The sequence below is a fragment of the Bos indicus genome, chromosome 3 (genome assembly GCF_029378745.1).
Source record: "Bos indicus isolate NIAB-ARS_2022 breed Sahiwal x Tharparkar chromosome 3, NIAB-ARS_B.indTharparkar_mat_pri_1.0, whole genome shotgun sequence".
Taxonomy (NCBI): Eukaryota; Metazoa; Chordata; class Mammalia; order Artiodactyla; family Bovidae; genus Bos; species Bos indicus.
In genome coordinates, this window is record NC_091762.1 from 25,554,238 (window position 1) to 25,568,121 (window position 13,884).

General features: G+C 39.3%; 1 protein-coding gene across 4 annotated transcripts in view; it reads left to right on the forward strand.

The window, feature by feature from the left end:
• SPAG17 (sperm associated antigen 17) overlaps window positions 1–13,884 on the forward strand; it is a 254,113-nt gene that overhangs the window by 169,224 nt on the left and 71,005 nt on the right. For all 4 annotated transcript variants that reach the window (XM_070785824.1, XM_070785828.1, XM_070785827.1 and 1 more), the window contains one exon: window positions 12,136–12,251. In XM_070785824.1, the coding sequence (XP_070641925.1) occupies window positions 12,136–12,251 (116 nt within the window). The remainder of the gene's footprint in view (window positions 1–12,135; window positions 12,252–13,884) is intronic.

Consider the following 13,884-nt stretch of genomic DNA (forward strand, 5'->3'; position numbering starts at 1 on the left):
AGTTACTGTGCTGTATGACAGAGATTGGCACAACATTGTAAATCAATTATACTTCAATTTAAAAAAGTAAATTTTAAAATGAAAGGGAAGAGGGTGAACATATGAGTTTTCACGTGTCTTTTTTTCCTCTTTCTTTTTTACTTTTTAAATTATGAAAGTATGATAGCACATTTACAGGAAACTTGGAAAATACAGAACAAATTTACATACAGTTCCACTATATATTGCAATTATTTTTAAGTAGATAAATTAAGATTTTTAGTATAATTTGTATCCCACTATTGTGCGAAAATTGTTTAAATCTTGATTATGTTGAATTGGTTCATGGTGCTTTTCAGATCTACCAAATCCTTCTACATTTCTGTATATTCATTCTATTAATTTCTGAGAGTTTGATGCTGAAAGTTCACGTCTTTCTTTATCAGGGAGAAAAATGCCTCCAGAGTCTACCAGCAGCTCCCCCTCCCCGCCCAGGTCTCCTCTTATATCTCATTGACTAGACCTGGATGGGGACCTAGGCTGGGGAAACAGCATCCGGCAGTTTTGGCTTTTCTCTCAGGAGATGAGCACTGCTAGTAGGGAGAAAGGAAGGTGGAGAAGAGCTGGGTAAGCAATCAACAGTGTCTGTCATGATCTAAATTACTTGCTCTCCTCTGAGACAATTGCAGTGTATACCCTACCTCCAGCACAGTATGAAAATGTCTACTTCCTCACATCTTTGCCAAAGCTATGGTCAGTCTTCTCATCTCGCTCAGTGTGAAAGGGAATTAATGCATCTTATTATATTATTTTGCCTTTCTTTGATTACTGGTGAGATTAAACATTTAAAGATGCTTATTGCTTTTTTTTTTCTTTTTGTGAATTTTCTATTCACATCTTTCCTTGGTTTACTGTTGAGATGCTCATCATTTTCATTTTAAGAAATCCTTATATATAGGAAATGTGTGCTTATGTAGCAGGCACAATTCTGTATACTTTAAAATATTAAATCAGCAAATCCTCACAACGGCTCTGTGAGGTATATATCTATATATATCTTAATAATTTCAATTTACAGACAAGGTAATTGTGACACAGAGAGGTTAAGGAACTTCCTTGAGATTTCTCAGCTTGTCAGTGGTAAAGTTGGGATTTGAGTCAGGGCAACTAATCCCTAAATTACACTGTCATGCATTACAAGTTTTTCTTAATGTCTCATCAGTTCAGTTCAGTTCAGTTGCTCAGTCGTGTCCAACTCTTTGCGACCCCATGAATCGCAGCACGCCAGGCCTCCCTGTCCATCACCAACTCCCGGAGGTCACTCAGACTCACGTCCATCGAGTCAGTGATGCCATCCAACCATCTCATCCTCTGTCGTCCCCTTCTCCTCTTGCCCCCAGCCCCTCCCAGCATCAAAGTCTTTTCCAATGAGTCAACTCTTCGCATGAGGTGGCCAAAGTACTGGAGTTTCAGCTTTAGCATCATTCCTTCCAAAGAAATCTCAGGGCTGATCTCCTTCAGAATGGACTGGTTGGATCTCCTTGCAGTCCAAGGGACTCTCAAGAGTCTTCTCCAACACCACAGTTCAAAAGCATCAATTTCTTCGGTGCTCAGCTTTCTCATATGCCTTCAATAATCTGTGAGACTGAGAGTTAATCTTTTTTTCTCAAGTTTACAGCTCACCACGGTATCCAGGAACCCTCCTAGGAAGGCAAAGTGAATTCTTTATTGTAACTCAAAACTTAGAGAAATACTGGGTCATACTTCCCAGGTGGTGCTAGCGGTAAAGAACCCACCTGCCAGTGCAGGAGACTAAAAGACTTGGGTTCTATCCCTGGTTTGGGAAGATCCCCTGGAGAAGGAAATGGCAACTCACTCTAGTATTCTTGCCTGCAGAATCCCATGGACAGAGGAGCCTGGCAGGCTATAATTCATGGAATCGCAAAGAGTTGGACATGACTTAAGCGACTTAGCAGCAGCAGCTATGTCATGCTAAGTTGCTTCAGTCTTGTCCAACTCTTTGAGACCCCACGGATTATAGCCCACCAGGCTCCTCTGTCCATGGGCTTCTCCAGCAGGAATACTGGAATGGGTTACCATGTCCTCCTCCAGGGCATCTTCCCAACCCAGGGATCTCTTTTACTCCCCGCATTGGCAGGCAGGCTCTTTACCACTAGCACTGCCTGGGAAGCCCCCTGCAAAAGCAACTCATTCCTTTGGTCTCTATAGTAGTTCTATTTTGCTTTCTTCCATAATGTTTTCCACAGTGACTGTATCAATTTTATTTCCCCCAGTAGTGTATAAGAGTTCTTTGTTCTCCATACCATCTCCAGCATTTGTTACCTGTATTCTTTTTGATGACAGCCATCCTGAGAGGTGTGAGGTAGTATCTCATTGTGGTTGATTTGCATTTCTCTGATTAGGGATGTTGACCATCTTTTCATGTCCCTGTTGGCCATCTGCCTTTCCTCTTTGGCAAAATGTCTATTCAGTTCTTCTGCCCATTTTTTAATCAGTTTTTTTTATATTGAGTTGTATGAACTATTTATATATGTTGGATTTTAACTCCTTATCAGTCATATCATTTGCAAATATTTCCTCCCATTCAGGAAGTTGTCTTTTCATTTTATCAATGGTTTCCTTTACTATGCAATATCCAAAAAAAAACCAAAAGCAGTAATTCAAGAAGATACATGCCAATGTTCATAACAATGTTATTTACAAGTGCCAAGATATGGAAGCAACCTACGCATCCATCAACAGATGAATGGATAAAGAAGATGTGGTAAGATGTGGTACATATATACAATGGAATACTACTCATCCATAAAAAAAGAATGAAAATGTACCATTTGCAGCAAGATGGATGGACTTTGAGGACTTTATACTAAGTGAAATAAATCAGATACAGAAAGGTAAATGCTGTATGACATCACTTTTATGTGAAATCTAAAAAATACAACAAACTAATGAATGTAACAAAAAAAGAGGCAAACACAGGTATAGAGAAGAAACTAGTAGTTACATGGGGAGAGGAAAGAGGAAAAGGACAGTGTAGGGGTGGAGGATCAAGAGGTACAAACTATTAGGTATAAACTTAACTACAAGGATATATTGTAAAACACAGGTTATATAACCAGTATTTTATAATACCTATCAATGAAACATAGCCTTTATTTTTTTATTATTTTATTTTTTAACTTTACAATATTGTATTGGTTTTGCCATATATCAAAATGAGTCTGCCACAGGTATACATTTGTTCCCCATCCTGAACCCTCCTCCCTCCTCCCTCCCCATACCATCCCTCTGGGTCGTCCCAGTGCACCAGCCCCAAGCATCCAGTATCGTGCATTGAACCTGGACTGGTGACTCATTTCATATATGATATTATACATGTTTCAATGCCTTTTAAAAAATCATGAATCACTATATTGTATACCTGTAACTTATATAATATTGCACAGCAACTGCACTTCAGTTAAAAAAAACAATGAAATAGATTTTTCTTGGATAGTAGCAGAAGATTCCTTGTTGGAGAAGTGGATGAAAGTATTCCTATAGCTTTCTAGACTTTCCAGCTCAATAGCTCTCTCTCTTATGTCTACAAGAGGACTTGATGTAAGGGTGGTCTGCATAGCTGCTTCTCTAATTGCCTGATTCCAAAGTCTTCTGTCTCCAGAGCAGTTTGTCCAGATTTCTTCACAGCTCTTAAATCTAAGGTGACACAATCTCTCGTTTTTAAACTTACCATTTAGTAACTAATTCGTGTCCAACTCTGTGACCCCATGGAATGCAGCACGCCAGGCTTCCCTATCTTTCACTGTCTCCCAGAGTTTGCTCAAAATCGTGTCCATTGAGTCAGTGATGCCATCTAGCCATCTCATCCTCTGTTACCCACTTCTCCTCCTGCCCTCAGTGGCATCAGGGTCTTTTCCAGTGAATTGACTGTTCACATCAGGTGGCCAAAGTAGTGGAGCTTTAGCTTCAGCATCAGTCCTTCCAATAAATCTTCAGGGTTGATCTCCTTTGGGGTTGACTGGTATGATCTCCTTGTTTTCCAAGGGACTCTCAAGAGTCTTCTCCAGCACCACAGTTCAAAAGCTTTGATTCTTCAGCACTCAGCCTTCTTTATGGTCCAACTCTCACATCTGTACATGACTACTGGAAAAGCCATAGCTTTGACTAAGCAGACCTTAGTTGGCAAAGTGATGTCTTTGCTTTTTAATATGCTGTCTAGGTTTGTCATAGCTTTTCTTCCAAAGAGTAGAAAAGTGAAAGTGAAGTCGCTCAGTCGTATCCAACTCTTTGAGACCCTGTGGACCGTAGCCCACCAGGCTCCTCAGTCCATGGGATTCTCCAGGCAAGAATACCGGAGTGGGTTGCTATTTCCTTCTCCAGGGGATCTTCCCAACCCAGGGATCGAACCCAGGTCTCCCACATTGCAGGCAGATGCTTTAACCTCTGAGTCACCAGGGAAGCCCAAAGGGTAAACAGCTTTTAATTTCATGGCTGTCACCATCCACAGACTTTATTTTTTAGAGCAATTTTAGTTTTACTGGAAAAAAAATAGCAGAAAGTAGACAGAATTCCCAAAGTCTCCCTCTCTTTCAGGTTCAGTTTTCCCCTATTTTTCCCATCTCGAAAGTGTGCTACATTTGTTACAACTGAAGAACCAATGTTGACACATTATTATTAACTCAAGTCCCTATAGTTTACATGAAGGTTCTCTTTTTGTGTTGTACAATTCTATGAACTATTACAAATATATGTCATGAATCCATCATTTCAATATTATACAGGATTGTTTCACTATCTGAAATATCCCCTAGGCTCTACTTATTCAAACTTCCCCTTTCCCTGACCCATCCCTGCCTAGAACACCTGGCAGCCTCTGATCTTTTTATTTTCTCCATTGTTTTGCCATTTTGAGAATATCACATCATTGGAATCAGATAACAGGCAGCCTTTGTAGACTGTCTGCTTTCACTTAGCGATATGCATTTAAGATTCCTCCAGGTCTTTTCATGACTTGGTAGTTCATTTCTTATCACATAATAATACTCCACTGTATATATGTGCAGAGAAGGCAATGGCACCCAACTCCAGTACTCTTGCCTGGCAAATCCCATGGACAGAGGAGCCTGGTAGGCTGCAGTCCATGGGGTCGCTGAGGGTTGGACACTACTGAGTGACTTCACTTTCACTTTTCACTTTCATGCATTGGAGAAGGAAATGGCAACCCACTCCAGTGTTCTTGCCTGGAGAATCCCAGGGATGGGGAGGCCTGGTGGGCTGCCGTCTATGGGGTCGCACAGAGTTGGACACAACTGAAGTGAATTAGCAGTAGTAGTATATATGTGCAGTGGTTTATCCATCCACCTATTGAGGGATATATTGGTTGCTTCCAGGTTTTGGGCAATTATAAATAAAGCTGCTTATGAACATCTGCATTCATGCAACTGTGTAAGAAACTTTATAAGAAACATCCAGGGCCTCTTCCAAAGAGGCTGCACATTTTCGCACTTTCATCAGCAATGAATAAGAGTTCCTGTTGCCCCCTGTTCTTCTCAGCATTTGGTATTGTTAGTTTTTGGGTTTTAGCCCAAAGTGGTTATCTGAGGATGCTTTACAAATAGCTGAAGAAAGAAGAAAAGTGAAAGGCACAGGAGAAAAGGAAAGATATTCCTTTTAGTAAGGAGAGAAAAGAAAGCCTTTTAAAATGAATGATGCAAAGAAATAGAGGAAAACAATAGAATGAGAAAGACTAGAGATCTTTTCAAGAAAATTGGGGATATCAAGGAAACATTTCGTGCAAGGATGGGCACAATGAAGAAATAAAGAAATGATAAGGACCTAACAGAAGCAAAAGAGATTAAGAAGAGGTGGCAAGAATACACAGAACTGTTAAAAAAAAAAATTCTTAATGATCCAGATAGATAGATAACTATGATGGTGTGGTCACTCACCTAGAGCTGGACAAATGTGTGAGGTCAAGTGGGCCTTAGGAAGCATTACTGTGAACAAAGCTAGTGGAGGTGACATAATTCCAGCTGAGCTATTTAAAATCCTAAAAGGTGATGCTGTCAAAGTACTGCACTCACTATATCTGAAAATTTGGAAAACTCATTAGTGGCCACAGGACTGGAAAAGTCAGTTTTCATTCCAATCCCAAAGACAGGCAATGCCAAAGAATGTTCAAACTACTGCACAACTGCACTAATTTTACGTACTAGCCAGGTTTTACTCAAACTCCTTCAAGCTAGGTTTCAGCAGTACATGAACCAAGAACTTCCAGATGTACAAGCTGGGTTTAGAAAAGGCAGAGGAACCAGAGATCAAATTGCCAACATTCATTGGATTATGGAGAGAGCAAGGGAGTTCCAGAAAAACATCTACTTCTGCTTCATTGACTGTGCTAAAGCCTTTGACTGTGTGGATCACAACAAACTGGAAAATTATTAAAGAGATGGGAATACCAGACCACCTTACCTGTTTACTGAGAAAGCTTCATGTGGGTCAAGAAGCAATAGTTAGAACCAGATGTGGAATGATCTGGTTCAAAATTCAAACTGGTTCAAATTGGGAAAGGAGTATGACAAGGCTGTATATTGTCATCCTGCTTATTTAACTTATATGCAGAGTACGTGCATGCTCATTAAGTTGCTTCAGTCATGTCTGACTCTTTGTGACCCTACAGACTGTAGCCCACCAGGATCCTCTGTCCATGGGATTCTCTAGGCAAGAATGCTGAAGTGGGCTGCCATTTCCTCCTCCAGGGGATCTTCCCAACTCAGGGATCAAACCCATGTCTCCTGTGTCTCCTCCATTGCAGGCAGGTTCTTAACCTGCTGAGCCATTGGGGAAGCCTCACTAATTATTAGAGAAATGAAGATTAAAACTACAATGAGATACCGTCTCACACCAGTCAGAATGGCCATCATCCAAAAATCTACAAATAATAAATGCTGGAAAGGATGTGGAGAAAAGGGAACCCTCTTTTATTGTTGGTGGGAATGTAAACTTCAACAGCCACTATGGAAAACAGTATGGAGATTCCTTAAAAAAGGAGGAATAAAACTACCATATGAGCCAACAATCCCACTACTGAGCATTCACTCTGAGAAAACCATAATTGAAAAAGACACATGTACACCTAGTGTTCATAGCAGCACTGTTTACAGTAGGTAGGACATGGAAGTAACCTAGATGTCCATCAACAGATGAATGGATAAAGAAGATGTGGGGTGTGTGTGTGTGTGTGTGTGTGTATACATACAATGGAATATTACTCAGCCATAAAAAAAAAAAACAAATTTGAGTCTGTTCCAGGGAGATGGGTGAACTTAGAACCTATTTTGTGAAGGTTGAGTGAAGTAAGTCAGAAAGAGAAAAACAAATATTGTATATTAACATATACATATGGAATCTAGAAAAATGGTATTGATGAGCCTATTTGCAGGGAAGGAATGGAGATGCAGATATACAGAGAGAATGGACTTGTGGGCACAGTGGATGAAGGAAAGAATGGGATGCTTGGAGAAATTAGCATCGACATATATGCACTACCACGTGTAAAACAGATAGCTGGCGTGAAGTTGCTATATAATACAGGGAGCTCAGCCTGATGCTCTGTGATGACCTAAAGGGGTGGAGTAGGGGGAGGGGAGGGAGGCTCAAGAGAGAGATGATACATGTATAATTATGGTGAATTTGCATTGTTGAATGGCGGAAACCAACACAGCATTGTAAAGCAGTTTTCCTCCAAATAAAAATTAATATCCTTTGGTTTTTTTAACTATGTAGAAATGTACAAAGAATTATCACTTCACAGACTATACAGAAACAGACAGTAGGCCATATTTGCCCTATATTCAAACTTTGACCATTTTTATTCTATATCCTTACAGACTTTTTAATGTACAATGTCAATTTATTCAGTAGAAGTATATTTAAAGCTTTTGAAAGGGTAGAATAGCTTCTTCACTCCTTATCATTTAATCCTTATTTCTTTAAATCTGAAATAATTAAGTCCTTTCATTGTTTTCAGATTTGCTTTTGTATATTTTGAAAATATGATTTTAGATACTTACAAATGTAGAGTTGTTTTATCTTTATGAGCAATTTAACATTTTATCCGTATACAATGACTTTTTATTCTAGGATTCTGTTTTTTGCCCTAATACTGATTTTGCTTATATTATTATAGCTACACCAGCTATTGTTTAGTACTTTCCCAGTATAACATTTTCCACACTTTATTTTACTTTCTGTGGTTTATGTTTAAAAATGTCTCTTATGAACAGTGTGCATGTGTGTTCATTTGCTTCATTCATGTCTGACTCTTTGCAATCCCATGAAGTATAATCCACCCAGGCTCTTCTGTCGGTTGGATTATCCCATCAAGAATACTGGAGTGGGTTACCAATTTCCTCTTTCAGGGGCTCTTCCTGACCAAGAGAATGAACCCCCATTTTATGCAACTCCTGCACTCACAGGTGGATTCTTTCTCACTGAATCACCTGGGAAACCCCCTTGTGAGCATAATATCAGTCAGTCACTCAGTCATGTCTGACTCTTTGCGACCCCATGGACTGCAGCATGCCAGGCTTCCTTGTCTATCACCAACTCCCAGAGTTTGCTCAAACTCATGTAGGTGTATATTTTAAAATTAGATGATTCTGTGTTTTAACTGGAGATTTTAGGCTACATATTACATACCATATTTTCTGAAAATTTCTTTATGTTGTCCTCATTCTTAAAGGGGCTTCCTAGGTGACCCAGTGGTAAAGAATCCTCCTGCCAATGCAGGAGACACAAGTTAGATCCCTGATTCAGGAAGATCCCTGAGAGAAGGAAATGGTAACACACTCTAGTATTCTTTCCTGGGAAATCCCGTGGACAGAAGAACCTGGTGTACTGCAGATCATGGGGTGGCAAAAGATTCGGACATGACTTAGCAACTAAACAACAACATTCTTGAAAGGTAATTTCACTAGGTATAGAATTATAGACCGACAGGTATTTCCTCTTAGTATGTGGACAATAAAGAACTAAAGAGTCTCTTGATGAAAGTGAAAGAGGAGAGTGAAAAAGTTGGCTTAAAATTCTGCATTCAAAAGACTGAGATCATGGCATCCAGTCTCATCACTTCCTGGCAAATAGATGGAGAAACAATGGAAACAGTGAGAGACTTTATTTTGGGGGCTCCAAAATCACTGCAGATGGTGACTGCAGCCATGAAATTAAAAGACACTTGCTCCTTGGAAGAAAAGCTATGACCAATCTAGACAGTGTATTAAAAAGCAGAGAAATTACTTTGCTGACAGAGGTCTATCTAGTCAAAGCTATAGTTTTTCCAGTAGTCATGTATGGATGTGAGAGCTGGACCATAAAGAAAGCTGAGCACCAAAGAATTGATGCTTTTGAACTGTGTTGTTGGAAAAGACTCTTGAGACTCCCTTGGACTGCAAGGAGATCCAACCAGTCCATCCTAAAATAAATCAGTCCTGAATATTCATTGGAAAGACTGATGCTGACGCTGAAGCTCCAATACATTGACCACCTGATGCGAAGAACTGACTCATTTGAAAAGACCCTGATGCTGGGAAAGATTCAAAGCAGGAGGAGAAGGGAACAACAGAGAATAAGATGGTTGGATGGCATCACTGACTTGATGAGTTTGAGCAAGCTCTGGGAGTTGGTGATGAACAGGGAAGAGTCAGACTGAACTGACTGATGTGGACAATAATTCTTCATACTAGTCTTGCATTGATTTTTACTGTTGAAATGTTGTCTAATTGTTGTTGCTTAGAAGATAATCTGGCTGCCTTTAAAACATTTTCTTTTTTAATGCAGTGTCAATATGATTTAACTAGGTTTCAGTTCAGTTCAGTTCAGTCCCTCAGTCATGTCTGACTATTTGCAATCCCATGAATGGCAGCACACCAGGCCTCCCTGTCCATCACCAACTCCCGGAGTTTACCCAAACTCATGTCCATTGAGTTGGTGATGCCATCTAATCATCGCATCCTCTGTCGTTCCCTTCTCCTCCTGCCTTCTATCTTTCCCAACATCAGGGTCTTTTCAAATGAGTCAGGTCTTCACATCAGGTGGCCAAAGTATTGGAGTTTCAGCTTCAACATCAGTCCTTCCAATGAACACCCAGGACTGATCTCCTTTAGGATGGACTGGTTGGATCTCCTTGCAGTCCAAGGGATTCTAAAGAGTCTTCTCCAACACCACAGTTCAAAAGCATCAATTCTTCTGCACTCAGCTTTCTTTATAGTCCAACTCTCACATCCATACATGACCACTGGAAAAACCATAGCCTTGACTAGATGGACCTTTGTTGACAAAGTAATGTCTCTGCTTTTTAATATGCTGTCCAGGTTGGTCATAACTTCCCTTCCAAGGTGTAAGCGTCTTTTATTTTTTTTATTTTTTTATTTTTTGAATTCTTTTTTTTTTTCTTTTTTTTTTCTAATTTTATTTTATTTTTAAACTTTACATAATTGTATTAGTTTTGCCAAATATCAAAATGAATCTGCCACAGGTATACATGTGTTCCCCATCCCGAACCCTCCTCCCTCCTCCCTCCCCATACCATCCCTCTGGGCCATCCCAGTGCACCAGCCCCAAGCATCCAGCATCGTGCATCGAACCTGGACTGGCAACTCGTTTCCTACATGATATTTTACATGTTTCATTGTCATTCTCCCAAATCTTCCCACCCTCTCCCTCTCCCACAGAGTCCATAAGACTGGCTGCAATCACCATCTGCAGTGGTATGGGTTTCTTTTTATTTACCCAAATGAGACTACATTGGGCTTCTTGAATATGTAGATTAGTATGTTTCATTGGTTCTGGAACTTTCTCAATAATTATTTTTTTTAAGTATTGCTTCTGATCCATTTCTCTCTCCTCTTCTTCTATAATTCCAATTAAACTTATGTTAGAGAACTTTTACCTCTCTTTACATTGGCTCTTTGAACTTCATTCTAAATAATTTCTACATGTCTATCTTTCAGTTCTCTTTTAATCCTCTGGAAATACTAATATGTCCAAATTAAGTCTTAGGGCAATGGAAAGGCTTAAATATATCTAAATGTATCTTTCTTCTTTGGTTCCACCTGTTAGTTGACTCAGCATCTTACACCAAGAAGCATGCCCTGTTGCACATTTCATGGTTTAAATCTAAACAACCTCCCTGGAGGCAACAATCATTCACTATCTTTTTTGCAACTTTTTTTTTCTCAGTCTGAATTTACTTCATCACTGAGGCTTGACAGTACAGGCAGATCTTGTCTAGAGATTACTTGTTACTTATACAAATAGAGTAAATCTACCTTGATAGAGGAACTGAGATAATATTTACAGGGTTCCATGTGAGTTTCCTTGGTTCTGTCTTCTTGTTCCAATTTAATGGTGGTGGGGAGGGTTTGAGAGGGATGTGCATAACAGATGGTTTTAAATGTAGTAATTAAACTGGACAAATCCTCTCTGTATGAGAGGCCAATGATATGCTTGATTGGTAATGTTCTCCAGATCCAGGGCTGAAGAGAGATGTTTCCTGGAACTGAAATATGACAAAATTAGGGGAATGAAGAGTTAAAATTATACTCTATCACACTAGAGTATATAATAAGTCAAAGAAAAAGAATCTGAAAGCTTGACAGATACATGGGAGAAAAATGTAGACTTTAAAAAGCTGGGTACAGGGCTCCAAACCTGGAATCTGAGGAGAGGTAAGCAAGACTTAAAAGTGTAGAGAATTGATAATAGTGTGTATTGTTCCATAGACAGTGAACTTTCTATGCATGTGTATATTTGTGGGAGGTGATGGGAATCCAGACAAGGTTCAAGTGCCAAGAATAAGATATTCATAAACTGATTTTTTCCTACTTGAGAAATAATATAACTGATGACCACCACTTGGACTTTCTATGCAACAGTGTCTGAGGTAGCCTACACTATATTAAAACTTAATGAATAATTCTATGTAAGTGATATTATAGTTAAATTGTTGTATTTGATATACTTGAACTCCCACAGGAAAAATTCAGAAAAATCAGTCACCTATGGCACATAAAAATGAAAGCCATGAACCTCCCCCAGAAACAGTTCAAACAATAACCCCTATGGATGTTCACTTAGGCACCTGGTTTACAACTACACCTCAAGGAAATCGGATTGGCACCAAAGGATCAGAAAGAATAGCAGACTTGGCCCCGTTTTTATTCTTTAAAGCCACAGATCCTGTCAATGGAACGGTATGACAAACTATTGTATATTATAAATTTTTCTAAATCATTAGAGTTGTAAAACAACATGTGGAAGAATGCCTGGCAAATAATAAATTTTCAATAACTATCTGTTAAGTAGCCGACTTATGTATAAATAGATGGATTCATCTTCCCAAATCTAAAACTACTGTGTGGTTTATTTGACCCAGAGTAATGTATCATGAAATACTAATTCTTGAAGTAAGAGACAGATGATGAATTTTCTATTCCACTTTTAAGACATATGATTAGTGATATCCTATATTTCTTCATGTTAAATGTATTTGTCTGTATGTCTTATATTCTAGACGTGTGAGGTTCTGCCTTGCTTCTACTTCTCGTATGTACCTGACATGAATTGTAGAAATTTGTTCATGATCCTTGACTTCGAATAATTTACAGTATATTTAATGAGAGGCTCATACCAAATAACTCAAAAATTCAACAATGCCATAAAGCCTCTGTAAAAAGATTTTATTTGTAACCTAAGAAAAAGTGATATATGAGTGGTATAGAAAATAATGGTTTTGTTTATCTGTGAAGCAGATGTGAAATTTAAACCCCTGGGATGTACAATAGTATTTTCTATGGGCCAGGCTTTCTGTTAGCCATCTTGCATACATTCTCTCTTCAGGCCTCACACCAGTGTATATTATACAGACAAGGAAGGTAAGCCTCAGCAAATGAAGTAATGTGGCCAGAAAGTGCTGGAACCAGGTTTGTCGTCAGTGATTGGTGACTAGAAACTGGGCTCTTTCCATTCTTCAGCTATTCCTCTATCATCTTATATGGAGCTTTGCACCTCTAAATCTAAACAAGACAAAGAATTTCCTGCATGCCTTGTCTCTAGTTTTTGGACTTCCAACCTTTGTTTACAACCACAAACTGCTAGTCAGAAGCAGAATGTCTGCTTCCCATTGAGATAAAGTTCATCATCTTACCAAACATGTTTTCCTTTCTTCTTCAGCCTGCTTCTGTAACAGTTTCATACTCTTCTACCTTGTTTGCTAGTTCTTTCTTATGAGATTCAAAATACATATTATCTCAGGATGGCTTTGGTCACTTCAAATACCTCACTTTAATTCAGCCTCAATACAGATTATTTGCTTTAATATGCAAATTTGATATTTCTTAGTTAATGACCCTTACTTTCTTTTACTGGTGGTGGTGGTGGTTTAGTCACTAAGTCATGTCCCACTCTTTGCAACCCCATGGATTGTAGCCTTCCAGGCTCCTCTGTCCATGGGATTTCCCAGGCAAGAATACTGGAGTGGGTTGCTATTTCCTTCTCCAAAGGATCTTCCTGACCCAGGAATTGAACCCAGGTCTCCTGCATTGGCAGACTCTTTTCCACTGAGCCCCCAGGGAAGCCCCTTCCTTTACTGATACCTAGGACCATTATGGAAGCACAAATCAACAGTTGGGAGCCTAGATCCAAACATAGACACCCAACAGTCTAATCACAACAAAGGTAACAATATTTACTGAGCACTCAGTACTCTTACCTGGAAAATCCATGGACGGAGGAGCCTGGTGGGCTACAGTCCTTGGGGTCGCTAGGAGTCAGACACAACTGAACGACTTCACTTTCAGTTTTCACTTTCATGCATTGGAGAAGGAA